Below are 14,305 nucleotides of genomic sequence, written 5' to 3' on the forward strand. Positions count from 1 at the left end.
AATGAAGGTGTGTAATCAATCAGCATTTTAACTTCTATATTTGGCTCTCTAGGAAGATTCACTCATCAAAGGACAGTATCCAGGGTGACTGGTCCCCTATGTCTTTTACCCCATTCCTGCAGTGTTGCCCCCAGAAACTGGAAGCATGTCATGATGGGAGTTTTCCTGGGTAATTGATGCTGAATTATCAATGGGAATACCAAATCAGATTTTTTAAAAAGTTAATTTAACATTTATTATTTTTAGAGACCTCTGTCATCCAGGCTGGAGTGCAGTGGTACAATCATAGCTCACTGCAGCCTTGACCTCCTGTGATCCTCCCGCTTTAGCCTCCTGAGTAGCTAGGATTACAGACATGTGCCACCATGTCCATCTTTTTTTTTTTTTTTTTTTTTTTTGGTAGAGATGAGGCCTCACTATGTCGGCCAGGCTGGTCTCAAACTCCTGGCCTCGAGTGATCCTCCCATCCCGGCCTCCCAAAGTGCTGGGATTATAGATGTGAGCCACCATGCCTGGCCCCATATTAGATTTTGGAGGGACTACATAAATTTCACGAACAAGCAATTCTGAAAACATTGGAAATTATTGAAGTCCTCCTTCATTGCACTATCTCTCCTCTTCTTCGAAAAGCACCTTGAAATTTTCTCTTTGACCAAACCACATCTTCATGTGAAATCCTTTCTGCTGTTTTCCTCCTGTTAAAAGCCCTCATATTCTTCAAGGCCCTACTCAAATCCCACATCCTGAGTACAGCTGCTCCCTTAGGCTCTTCTGACACTTCTTTTTTTTTTTTTTTTTTTTGAGATGGAGTCTCACTCTGTCGCTCAGGCTGGAGTGCAGTGGCGTGATCTCAGCTCACTGCAAGCTCCACTTCCCGGGTTCACGCCATTCTCCTGCCTCAGCCTCCTGGGTAGCTGGGACTACAGGCGCCTGCCACCACGCCCGGCGAATTTTTTGTATTTTTAGTAGATGACACTTCTTATAGTATACTTTTCTGGGCAGGTTTTCTGTTTTCCCCAGCTAGACCAATGCACCTTGGGGCACTCCCCAAGGTCTTACACATTTTTACATTGTCTTATTAAGCAGTGCCAGCCTTTACGCTTAGAAGCTGAATGTTACTTATGTCTTTGAGGAAAAGACAGAGAGTTATGTCTGGGACCAGGAATCTCCAAAATCTCAATTAGCAGTGGATTCTCAGATAAGGGGAGGTACAGTCAAGCAGCTTCCTCACAGCAAATGGACCAAGTTGTATGGAAGTCGAAGGGACTCTCCTTGTCTTCATGAGAGGCTGGCCTTCGTGGCCTGCTTCCTCTTTCCCTGAGAACCAGAGGATGGCTTTTCTTTTCTTTCAGTCAACAAATATTTTTCTAGCACCTCCCACATACCCCTGTGTACTATCCTATCCACTGGGGAGAAAATGGTAAATAAGACCGTTTCCAGAGCATATGAGGGACAGAAACAAAAGCACAACAGATGAGCATGCCACACTATTCCATGTCACATTAAATGCTGCGGCTAAAACATGTGAGAAGCTAGAAATAGAATGATGCTGCTGGGGGCCTTCTTTGGCGGAGATGGTTAGAGAAGGCCTCTTGGAAGGTGTGGCCATGACAAAGGAGCTTGCTCTGCACAGAGAGAGGAGAAACCATTCCCAGAAGTCAGCAAGGCATAGCGGGGAGAAACAGGATGGGTTTGGGTAAGGAGGTATAAGGAGTTTGGGGTTCTAAAGCACAGCATGAAATCCTAAAGAGGATGGAAAGGTTGGCGGGGCCAGATTCTGGAAGGCGTCATGTAATGGGATGAGGAGTTATGACTCATCCTTTAGGAGATAGGAAACCTTTGAAGGGTTTTTTGTGTTTTGTTTTTTTTTTTTTGAGACGGAGTCTCGCTCTTTAGCCCAGGCTGGACTGCAGTGGCACAATCTCTGCTCACTTCAAGCTCTGCCTCCCGAGTTCACGCCATTCTCCTGCCTCAGCCTCCCGAGTAGCTGGGACTACAGGCGCCCACCACCACACCTGGCTAATTTTTTGTATTTTTAGTAGAGACGAGGTTTCACCGTGTTAGCCAGGATGGTCTCGATCTCCTGACCTCGTGATCCGCCTGCCTCAGCCTCCCAAAGTGCTGGGATTACAGGCGTGAGCCACCGCGCCCGGCCTCTTTGAAGGGTTTTAAGCAAAGAAGTCACATGGTCAAATCTAAGCTTTGAACAGAGCTCCTCGATCGCTGTATCTACTGAAAGGCAAGACAGTTTTGTGCTATCGAAGTAAGAGCCTTTCTTGCTGAGGACATAGTTTCTTGGTGAGTTTCACTGTTAAGGCCAATCTGAAATGTCCCTCCACGTTCTCTCCAAACCTTATGTTTCTTCACGTGCACTCTGCACCTCACCTCTGCGTCTTCCACGAGCCCCTCACACCAAACCAGGATCCACCCTTCCAGACCCATAGCTCTTGACCTGGTTTGTCTTTTCCATCCCAAAGTAAAACTAAGTACCAACTCTTTAAAACTATTATATTTTAATTCCTCCAGCTTTAAGCAGCCTGGCCTGTTCTCAACCCACATATCATTTTGGCTAGGGGAGAAGTCTAGCTCTTTCCGCCCACAAGGCTGTGTGTGTATCTAAGTGTGTGTATTAATACTAGTAACTCTGCATGCTTTGTAAACCTTGCTTTTTGTGATATCTCCTGTATATCAGAATGTTGTTTTCTGACTTTCACACTATTCGCAGCCTTAGTAACAGGGCAATGGTGCAACGAAGAAAAGAGGCCGGGTGCGGCGGCTCACGCCTGTAATCCCAGCACTTTGGGAGGCCGAGGCAGGTGGATCGCCTGAGGTCAGGAGTTCAAGACCAGCCTGGCCAACATGGTGAAACCCTTCTCTACTAAAAATGCAAAAATTAGCCAGTCGTGGTGGCAGTCGCCTGTAATCCCAGCTACTCAGGAGGCTGAGGCATAAGCATCACTTGAATCCAGGAGGCGGAGGTTGCAGTGAGCTGAGATCATGCCGCTTGCCTGGGCAACAGAGTGAGACTCTGTCTCAAAAAAAAAAAAAAAAAAAAAAAAAAAGAGAAAGCAGAGAAGGTGTTATGCTCTAGTGACAGGAGGGACCTGTATTTGGGGAAGAGTAGAAAGATCTGGATTCCAAGCCAGGGTCAACCATTCAATTGCTGTATGAACAATTACTTAATTTTAGTTTCCCTATTTTCAAAGTGAGAATAATAATGGCACATGCCACAAATTTTGGTAAAGATTAAATGAGAAAAATAGATGTGAAACATTTAGTGCAGTGCACTAGGAGGTGCTCAATAAATGTTGATTAATACTAGCTATTGTCACTGGTTATCAATCAAAAGACATTTGTTACTGCTGAGTAAAACCATACTGGGCACAAAGGGGCTCGCAGAGAAAGTAGAAAAGGTAAGTTTGAACCTTTAGGAAGCATTTGATCTACTAGAGAAGTCAGAAGTATATACTTCACCTGAGAAACAGCCCAAGGCAGCATAAGTGGGGTAGGGAGGTGCAGACCAGATACATGGATTCATAAAGGCCGAAGAGGTGTCAGGGAATGAGATTCTCATGGGGTGGGGTTAATCGAGCACAGTTTTATGGAGGGAGTGAATCTTGAGCATGGATGTGAAAGTAGTTTAATATCTGGATTGCTGCAGAGCAGAGGAGAATGCTTCCTTGGGAAGAGGATCAGAATGAGGTCTTGGGGGAAAAGTGGGGTTTGTTCTAGGAGTAGAAGGAGATTGGAAAAGGAGACTTCATGTTGGGAAATTCAGGAAAACAATGAGAGGTAAGATGAGGCCACAATGGAAATAAAGAACTGGGAACCACTATACGTTTTCAAATAGGGGGATATTATGATGTAAAATTAGTATTTTAGGGAAAACTGGTATTATGTCTGTGTGCACTTGTGAGTGAGACCACGAAGAACTACTGTGGTGTTCAGATGCCAGAAGGGTGAGTACTCACCTGGAAATTGGGAAGGAAATGAGTGAACCTGATGTACATTTTAGGAGGTATTTGTCTATTGTTCTGAGGTCCATAAACAGTCTTTCTCTACAGTAAGAGAAATGAGTGGCCAAAGGGAGAGAAGCCACAGGACTCCAGCTAGCAAGGCCTGCTCCTCCTCCACCTGCCCCTCCCCTGTCCCATGGAAATCATCCAGTCTGAGGCCCCCCCTTCAACAGCAATGCAGCCAGGAGTTCACAAAGGGAAGCATTTCCTTTCCAAAGACTGCTAAGATGGTTTACCCTGTTATGCCAGGAATGTTAACAAAATTGCAAATGTACTTTTATTCTTTTGTTTTTTCTCTTTTTTTTGAGACGGAGTCTCACTTTGTCACACAGGCTGGAGTGCAGTGGTGCAATCTCGGCTCACTGCAAGCTCCACTTCCCAGGTTCAAGCGATTCTCCTGCCTCAGCCTCCCAAGTATCTGGAATTACAGGCACGCATCGCCACGCCCAGCTAATTTTTGTATTTTTAGTAGAGATGGGTGTTGCCATGTTGGCCAGGCTGGTCTCAAACTCCTGACCTCAAGTGATCCACCTGCCTCGGCCTCCCAAAGTGCTAGGATTACAGGCGTGAGCCACCACACCCTGCCTGTTTTTTTTTCTCTCTCTTTTTTTTTTTTTTTTTTGAGGCAGGGTCTCAATCTGTCACCCACGCTGAAGTGCAATAGCACAATCACGACTCGCTACAGCCTTGAACTCCTGGGCTCAAGCGATCCTCTGGCCTCAGCCTCCCAGGCACCACCATGCTCGGCTAACTTTAAATTTTTTGTAGAGACGGGGTCTCACTGTGTTGCCTAGGCTGGTCTTGAACTCCTGGGCTCAAGCCAGCCTCCCACCTCAGCCTCTCAAAGTGCTGGGATTATAGGTGTGAGCTACTGCACCTGGCCACAAGTGTATTTTTATTTTTTATTTTTTTATTTTTTGAGACAGAGTTTCACTCTTGTTGCCCAGGCTGGAGTGCAATGGCGCAGTCTCGGCTCACTGCAACCTCCACCTCCCGAGTTCAAGCAATTCTTCTGCCTCAGCCTCCCGAGTAGCTGGGATTACAGGTATATGCCACCATGCCTGGCTAATTTTGTATTTTTAGTAGAGACAGGGTTTCTCCATGTTGATCAGGCTGGTCTCGAACTCCTGACCTCGGGTAATCCGCCTGCCTCGGCCTCGCAAAGTGCTGGGATTACAGGCGTGAGCCACTACTCCAGGTCAAGTGTATTTTTTTTTTTTTTTCAGATGGAGTCTCACTCTGCACTCCAGTCTCACTGCACTCCAGTCGCCCAGGCTGGAGTGCAGTGGCGCGATCTTGACCCACTGCACGCTCCGCCTCCCAGGTTCACGCCATTCTCCTGCCTCAGCCTCCTGAGTAGCTGGGACTACAGGCGCCCGCCACCACACTGGGCTAATTTTTTTGTATTTTCAGTAGAGACGGGGTTTCACCGTGTTAGCCAGGATGGTCTCGATCTCCTGACCTCATGATCTGCCCGCCTTGGCCTCCCACAGTGCTGGGATTACAGGCGTGAGCCACTGCGCCTGGCCGCCAAATGTATTTTTAAATTACACATTCTATAGCTCCCCACTGGGTGACCAAGTAAGAGTGCTTTTCTTTTCTTTCAGTCAACAAATATTTTTCTAGCACCTCCCACATACCCTTGTGTACTATCCTATCCACTGGGGAGAAAAATGGTAAATAAGACCATTTCCAGAGCATATGAGGGAAAGGAACAAAACCACAACAGATGAGCATGCCACACTATTCCATGGCACATTAAATGCTGCGGCTAAAACATGCAAGAAGCTAAAAGTAGAATAATGATGATGGGGGCCTTCTCTGGGAGGGATGGTCAGGGAAGGCGTCTTGGAAGGTGTGACCTCAGTGACAAAGGAGGCCTGCTCAGCACCCTTGAAGAGGCCCCCACCTAGGCTCGTGGCTATTTCTGGATAGGTTTCTGGATGTGACGGTGCCTGTCTGAGGAGAGGGGCAGATGTGGGAGGTGGCTCCATTTCCTGCAGGAGTCTTGAGATGCTTGAGTCCCTGGGTGCTGGGGAAGTCAGTTCTAGACATCAGTGGGTTTGTGTGAATGGCTAATGACCTGAAATCAACCCCTCATCCTGTGGGGCAGAGATTTTGTTTCAGGCACTGCTCTGAAGTATGGTGGAAAGCACAGAGTTGCTTGGGGTCTCAGCTTTACCTGTCCCGGTCTCTCTTTTTGGTCTCTTAACTCTAGGCTGGATGGACGTGGCCCCTTAAGGGAATGAAAGTGAGTGACTGAGTCCTAGCAGAAAAAGGAGGAGATCTTGGAGTCCCTGTCTTCCAACACGCACCTCTTTGGTTGTGACGGTGAAGTGGGACAGTGCCATCTCAGCAGGGACCTTGGATGTGCCCTAGAGAGGGTCTTGGAGGTGTAGCATCGTTACATCCCCTCCCACCATCCTGCCTACACAGTGGTTTTGGGGGCACAGATATTTCAGAGAGTAGCCTTCCCAAGAACCCTACATCAAGTATACTACCACCCCTTCCCATTCTTGATTCTGGTCCCCTCTTTATTTTCCTCATAGTATTCACTGGACCTAACTTATGATGTATTTGTTTGTTCACTGCCATGTCTCTGGCACTTAGAGCAGTAACTGGCACATATTAGGCACCCAGGGTGTAATTCATTTGATTAATGAATGTATTGAATGGCTGAATGGATGAATGAAGAGGAGGAACAGAGCAGATGTCTGACCAGCTCATTCTGGCTTCTGGAAGGATCCTGATTGGGAATTTTGCATCTTTCCCTCCCCACAGCCTCCTAGTCACTACTACTAAAGAATAGAGACCCTGATTCCCACTTTTTTTTTTTTTGAGATGGAGTCTTGCTCTGTCACCCGGCTGGAGTGCAGTAATGCGATCTTGGCTCACTGCAACCTCCACCTCCCAGGTTCAAGCGATTCTCCTGCCTCAGCCTCCCAAGTAGCTGCGACTGCAGGCATGTGCCACCACATCTGGCTAATTTTTATACTTTTTTATTACAGGTGAGCTTTCACCATGTTGGCCAGGCTGGTCTCGAACTCCTGACCTCAGGTGATCTGCCCACCTTGGCCTCCCGAAGAGCCCCGCATTCTTAACTACTGTGTTTGGTGTGTTTGAATTGACACTTGCCTCTTAGGAAGGGGAATCTTTTTAGACCCTGGGGAAATCTGTAGTTATTGCAAAGGCCTTTTCCTGCCTGTTGGGCATTTACCAGATCTTTCTTCCTACACAAGGAGAGCCTCCCCTGGTTGAATCCTGCTATAAATCTCACTGGTGACCCACAAACAGGGGTCCCAATGTGACCTGCTCATTAACACAAAACCGTCAGTCTCCATACAGCTTCCTGCCTTCCCAGTCGGGTTGAGGCAAGAAATTTCCATTCTGCCCATGCTGATGAAACCAGTCGCCAGCATTTACCTTTCTAAGGGGTCCTTTCTCCTCCCACCCCAGCCCACCCCAGCACAAGAATGTAAGAGAGGGCAAACAGCTGCCTGGCTTCAGTTCTATGGCCACTCAAGAATTGGCTCGCATCTGTCTGCCAGGACAGAGAGCGTCCTGAGGGGGTTGGTGTGTGTGTTGTGTGTGTGTGTGCACGCGCGCGTGCATATGTGTGTATGGGGGAGTTCAGTTTCAGGTACCACACATCTGGAAGTCAGAGAAAGAAGCCACTGCACATGTTAGAGCCATTTTGGGGGGCAATTTTTTTAAAAAAACATTTTTAATGGGCTGAGAGCCTCGTGGAAAGCCCGGGGCGGGGGCGGGGGGGCGGGGGATGGAGTAGAAACAGCTGCGGGAGTGATTCTTGTCTCCATATATGTTTATAAGGCACTGAGGGCGGGATTAGCAGCTCCTGGGAAGTCTGGCCCTAGTTGCGGTGTCAGCCTGTCCTGGGGGCAGTCACAGCCACAGTGACCATTAGCAGGCACCCAGGCCTGTCTTTGGCTCGGAAACGGTGGCCCCCAATGTAGCCTAGTTTGAACCTAGGAACTGCAGGACCAGAGAGATTTCACTGGAGCCTGATGGAAGGGTGACAGAGGTGAGAGGCACTGGTGTGAGGGACAAGTGTCACAGGCGGGGAGGAGGAACTCCGCTATCTGGTGGTGGAAATGTGTGAGGATCAAAGTCCCCAGGGAGAGTAGGTGTTGCAGGCGGCAGGGTGGTGGGCTGGGCATGGGCTGGGCATGGGCTGGGCAGGAGGCTTCGGGGCCGCGGGGAGGAGGCTGGAGAAGCAGGAGGGCATGGGCAGCCCTAGCTCTGCAATCCCGGGAAGGACTGGTAGGTGGAGTTAAGGATATTTGGACAAGGAAACGCGTTGAAGCTTTTCTCTCGTCCTCCCTACTCGGGACCTGGTCGCCTCCCCTCCATAAAACCATTAGCTCCTGGTGCCAGCCCTATCTCTGCTCCATCTCTCGTGGTTCCAGTCGGTGCATTCACAGACCTTCTGCCCTAGGGGACGAGGAGGATTTATGGGGGGGGGGAGAGGAGAGGGGGAGGGGGCATCCTTCAGAGGAGGGGAGGTCTGAGGAGAGTCGGGTGTGGAAGCTGTTAGTCCCGGGCTGGAGGCCGGCTCATTTCCGAGCTGGCTCTGCATGACAAAGGGGAAGGAGCAAGTTTCTTCTTTGATCTGCCCCCTGCCGGCCCCACACACCTGCCTGTTGGTGCCCCCGCCCCAGCCGAGACTTCGAGAAGGAAAATCAAAAGGGGGTTGGGGAAGGGCTGTGTCCCAGCTCTCCTGGACCCTGCTCGGGCCACTTTCCTCTCCTGGCGGCCCCAGGACAAAAATACTTCCTGGGCTGATGACCCGAAGCACCTGCCGCCCCCTCCCGGAGAGCCTGGGGACGTCGACGCGCAAGAGTGGCGCAGTGAGCCGGGGCGCGCGGGGCTGCGCTCGTCAGGTCCGGGGCCTCGGGCCCCGGGGAGGCCGCTGGAGGCGCGGGTCACGCCCCGACGGAGGCCCCAGAGGACCGCGGGGGAGCCGCAGGCGGCGTGTGTCCCTAGGCGTAGGCTCGCTCTAGGGTCCCGCAGCACTGATCTGCTGTGGGTCGCAGGGTCCGGGGACAGGGGTTCTCGGGGGTGGATAGAGGAACAGGCGTGAGTTACAGCAGGCGGGAGGCTCGGGAGCTAGCAGGGAAGGGCTGTGGCATCTGGAAGATGCGTCCTCAGCTCAGGCATTTGATGCCAGAGCTGCCGCCTGGCGTTGGCGGTGTCCCCGGTGCAGCTGCTGGGCAAGGTGCTCAGTGCCGCCCTCGAGGACCACGGTGCCGGGAGGGGCAGGGGCCGCCTAGGGAGGCACCGCCTCAGCCGCCAAAGCTTTCTGGGCGGGCGGTTCGCGGTGTGGCTTTTACATTTCTCAGAGAAGCTGCCTTGAGAAAGTGAAAAGTCCTTGATCTGTACGCAAGGGTTGGGACTTAGAAAACCTGCTGAGGGTGAGAAGGGCACAGATGGAGAGGGGAAACTCCTCCTTGGGTGCAGGTAAATCCAATTCACCAAAATGTTTTAATCCTACAAAGGAGAGCCTGAGGGTCAGAGAAATAAGTCTCTGGGCTGGAATGAGAGGTAGGGACGTGGGGGAGTGGATAGGACGGTCCTCATTTCTTTGGATGGTCTGCAGCAAGGACAGGTATGCTTTGCAACAGCCTAAGTGGCCTCCCGGATGCCGAACGGAGGAACGCAGCAAGCTCCGCTCTTGAAATTACTTGTTTTCATTTCTCTTTGTGGTCTCTCAGCTCATTATTTCTTTGGAAATTAGGTCCTGCGCAGGGTTCCCACAGTTTGGGGAAAGAGACAGAAGTCCTAGGGTGGGAAGATGAGCAGTGGGAGGTGGAGGCTGGAAAGAGGCCGAGCTTCTTTGTGGGGAGCACGCAGCATGTAAGCATCAGTGCAATTTTCTCCACCTCACCCCGGCTCCTGGTCTGCCCTTATCCGCTGAGTTTCCACACTGACTCTCCATTTCTGTTTTCTCCAGGGAACCCTACTCTGGAAGCTGTCAGTCCCAGGGCACTGGGGAGGGCTGAGGCCGACCATGCCCAGCCTGCTGCTGCTGTTCACGGCTGCTCTGCTGTCCAGCTGGGCTCAGCTTCTGACAGACGCCAACTCCTGGTGGTGAGTAAGAGGGGCTGAGGTCCTGCCTGCACAGCCGGAGGCCTCCTTCAGCGACTGAGACGAGGAGGAAGGGCACCGTGTGTCACGGTAGTACCTTGATTCCTGGGAGTACTAAGGGCCTCTTTTATCCCAGGAAAACTAAGAACGCTCTGTGTCTCTCTCAACCCTTATCTTTGTAAGGGCTCCCTGAGGATAAAGGTTCCGTTCATTTGATTTTTTTCTCTAATCCTGTCCACATTCCTTTTCCTTGGACCTTCCCTCATGCCCATGAATTGTTAGAAATTGCTCTTGGGTCAACAAGAATATCAATACTTGGTAGTTTTTTGTTCCTTTGTTTTGTGTGTTTTGCTGGTAGGATATAGAATTCCTCTTTTATAAGTCTGAAGGCCAGATGAGGGGTTCACAGCACCATGGGTGGCTGGCTTTCTTCTTATGTTTTAAGGGCTGTTGTCATTGCCAAGTTGACATGGAAATGGCAGGCGATCACCACCTATTTTGCATGGTCTCTGCCACTAGCATTTTTACTCAGATAGCAAATCTGCAGCCTTCTCATCTAACACTCTATATGGCTGGTAGATGATGAGCAAAAGGGAGAGCCTCTGAACTGGTGGAGAGTGGATGAGGGGAAGCTCAAAGTGAGACATGGCAGTGAAAACAAGTAGACTAGATTGTGATGTATGTAAAGTGATTGGATTTTAAAGGCCCAAGGGGAGTACCACGCAAAGGATTGATTGCTTTCCATGGCTTATCATGCACTTGGGCTGCACTGAACTAGTCACTCCTACTCATTGAATGAGGCCTGTGCTCTCCTGTTGAGGTTTGGCTCTTTTTGCCCTCTATTAAAATGAAGAGCTGCTCCCCACCCCTCGTCTTCTTATCTGCCTGACCCCCATCCTTAAGATCCAGTTCAAATTCTGGCCATTTCCTTATAAAGGCTTCTCTTCAGCCATAAGGGCTATTTTCCTATCTGATCACAGCAGATCCAGAAGCATATCCAGAGTCTGTCTGGGGCATTTGGCATCTCGCATGTCCTTTGTGTTCATGCCTCAGATTCCTTCAGTTTGTCCTTTGAAGGCCAGCACTCTGATTTACTAATTTTTCTTTCCAGGGCCTTGTACACAGGGACGCATTCAATAAATGTGTTGAATGAATGACTTCATGCTGCACACAGGCGTATGCTCACTCCTGGGCCTTTTTTCCCCCTTTCTGGATTGCTGTCCTAGGTCATTAGCTTTGAACCCGGTGCAGAGACCCGAGATGTTTATCATCGGTGCCCAGCCCGTGTGCAGTCAGCTTCCCGGGCTCTCCCCTGGCCAGAGGAAGCTGTGCCAATTGTACCAGGAGCACATGGCCTACATAGGGGAGGGAGCCAAGACTGGCATCAAGGAATGCCAGCACCAGTTCCGGCAGCGGCGGTGGAATTGCAGCACAGCGGACAATGCGTCTGTCTTTGGGAGAGTCATGCAGATAGGTAAGAGGCCATTACAAGAGGGCTCGGCCAAGGAACTGCACTCGTCTCGTTTGGGAGCAATTAAGCTCTCTCAGGACTGGCACAGGGAGAGCCCAAAGGCAGCCTAATTGGGCTCTCTCTAGGCTTGGCAGCAGTGTGCACCACGAGAGAGGCACACGAGGAAGCAGGCTCTGGGAGGCTGCAGAAACCACACGCTTGATGTTCCTCTAGCTCTCTGCCTTCCAGCCTCACTTGGGGCAGGTTGCTTGGGACTCACTGAGAGGGGGCAGGTTGCTTGGGACTCACTGAGAGGGGGCAGGACATCTGAGTTGACTTAGAGTGGATTAGGGGATTAGGAGAGCCGCCCACCGCCACTGCCTTTGTGTCTCAGTGCAAAAAAGAGCCTTGGGTAGAGAACCAGAAATTGCAGCCCTGAATGTCTGTTGGATTTTTGCCTCTTCCACTTGAACCTTTGAAAGAGAGATAGAAATGTCGGCCAAAGTGTTGATAGCTGTCACTAACCCAACCCCACCCAGTCCCAGCTTTTTCATTTGAAAGAGATGTGTGAACGTGGGGGAAGGGGTCAGACGAAAGAAAAGATGAGAGGGAGAGGGCCAAGTCTTCTGGATTCCTGTCCCTTCCCCTCTCCCACTGCTGGCCAAGGATTCTTGGGCCACCCTATTGCTTAGATGGAGGTGTGATCCGAGGTCTAATTGTTTTAGGTCCTTTTGAAATGCAATCCTCTCCTCTCTGGCAAGAAATTGAGAAATCCGGCCCTATTCTACTGGGTCTTATCCCCAGGGCCATAAAAGGGAAGTGTTAGAATGCTATGTTCCTTCTGCCTGACATTCTCCCAGAACACCTCCCTTCAAAAGGTTACCTGAGGCTGGAGTTTCCCCAGAGAGGGATTTCAGCCTGGGAGGGGAGTTGGGGAGGTAGAGATTTCTTCGTGCTCCTCTCTTAGGGAGGATACTTGGAAGGCTCCTTCCCCCTCCCACTTATTCCAGACCTCTTTCCCTACCCTCTGTGTCCCATATTGAGAAGTAATGCCCAATGCAGTAGCTCATGCCTGTAATCCCAGCACCTTGGGAGGCTGAGGCAGGAGGATCCTTGAGGCCAGGAGTTCAAGACCAGCCTGGGCAACATAGTGAGACCTCTGTCTCTATAAAAAAAATTTTTTTTTTAAAGAGAGAGAGGGAATTAAAGATGGGAAAAGTACACATTGAAACTTGCTGCTCTCTTGCTTCCTTCGGTATCAACTCAGGGTGCATAAAAGGAAGGTCCTAGTGTTCCTGGGGCAGCTTTCCCAAAAGAGTAGACTTGGGGTTTTAGTGGGATTTACTCATAGTTTATTGATTCTTCTCAAACCCACCTAGCATTTGTCTCTTCTTTCTGGTGAAAATCTTGGCAGCACTCCCTGCCCTGTGTTTTGGGCAATGAAACTAGGACGGCCCAGGTGCAGAGAGCCTCCTCTAATCTCTTCAGTGGAGTTAATGTTTATTGAAGACCTAATGTAGGCCTGATGTTGGCTAGATCCTTTTCATGTGTATTTCGTGTGCATAAAGGCCCCAAAGTGAGGCTGTACTCTAGGAAAGAAAGGGGTTGGCAGGAAAAGACACTCCGCTGGGTTCAGATGTGCACTAGGTGCCTAGCGAAAGCAAACCCTGTCGAAGAGAGCCCATCTCTCTGTGCCCTATTCCGTTACAAAATGGAACCCTTCTGTTTGCCTAATTTTCCCCCTTCCTTTTTATAGCATCACTGAAGGCTCATGCTACCTAGGAGGCTGTCCTCCCTTCCTCCCCCCTGAGCCCAGAGTAGCGCCTGGTGAGTCCTCCCTCTCCCTATCTTGAGAAGGACTGTCTAAGGCTTCCTTTCTCCTTTGAAGCTGCTGCAAAAGTCGGTCACCAGAGGGCGGCAGAGCAGCTCGGAGGAGCCTCGGCCCGTTGCCCAGCTTCTGCCTAGGGAGTTTGGAGGCAACTTGGGCTGCTATGGAACAGACAGGGCATGAAATTGTTCTGCTGTCTCCTGTAGGGAAAAGACGCATGTCCCTCTAGTAGCTCATGGCTGCTTTATTTTAGCCGTTTATTCTTGAGATGGTTAGAGATTCAACCTGAACTGTTGCGTATATAGATAAACCCCCACGTTGCTTATCCATTCTGAAGCCCCGAATTATCTCTTTCTTGCTGAAGGTAGCAACAGTAGATGGTACTTAGTAGGCTTACCCAAGGGCCCAAAGGCTGCCCCGTGAAGGCAGAGCTGCCCACACTCAGCTTCTGATGAAGACCCGACTGAAAGAGGCAGGCAGCGCACTGGAGGACAAATCAGGATCCCAAACAGTCATGATAGGTTCGAACTGTCAGAGTACAGAATGTCTGGTGTGTTAGTTCAGCTGCAGGTACGTGATTTTAGAAGGCAATTCTGAGAAGGCTGATTCAACTCTGAAAAGCATGTTTGCTAAAGAATGATAGAAATAAATCAGACATATATAGCTTGGAAAAGTGAAAATGTAAAAGGCTTAATAGTTGTTTTCAAACACTGAAGAGCTGTCAAATGGGAAAGGGATTATAGCAGAGTGCAAGTGCAGCAGGCAGGAATCATAAGGAGGCATATTTCAGCTTAATACAAGAAGGAGCATTCTGGTGATTGGAGTCATTTGAAAAAGATGGAATGGATTGCTTTGAAAACCTAGCCCACTGGTCTGAGGAACTGTGTAGAGGGAAAGCTTCCGGTG

At 49.9% G+C, this 14,305-nt stretch overlaps 1 protein-coding gene across 8 annotated transcripts in view; it reads left to right on the plus strand.

Moving 5' to 3' along the window:
* Positions 1–14,305, plus strand: part of WNT5B (Wnt family member 5B) — a 124,058-nt gene that overhangs the window by 98,581 nt on the left and 11,172 nt on the right. Inside the window, exons 1-3 of one of the 8 annotated variants that reach the window (XM_063786225.1) lie at positions 8,233–8,297; positions 9,988–10,124; positions 11,348–11,595. In XM_063786225.1, coding sequence (XP_063642295.1) covers positions 10,045–10,124; positions 11,348–11,595 — 328 coding nt within the window. In that variant the 5' untranslated portion in view covers positions 8,233–8,297; positions 9,988–10,044. The other 7 variants (XM_009424600.5, XM_009424593.5, XM_009424594.5 and 4 more) reach the window with 7 other exon arrangements.

The sequence above is a fragment of the Pan troglodytes genome, chromosome 10, assembly GCF_028858775.2.
Source record: "Pan troglodytes isolate AG18354 chromosome 10, NHGRI_mPanTro3-v2.0_pri, whole genome shotgun sequence".
Taxonomy (NCBI): domain Eukaryota; kingdom Metazoa; phylum Chordata; class Mammalia; order Primates; family Hominidae; genus Pan; species Pan troglodytes.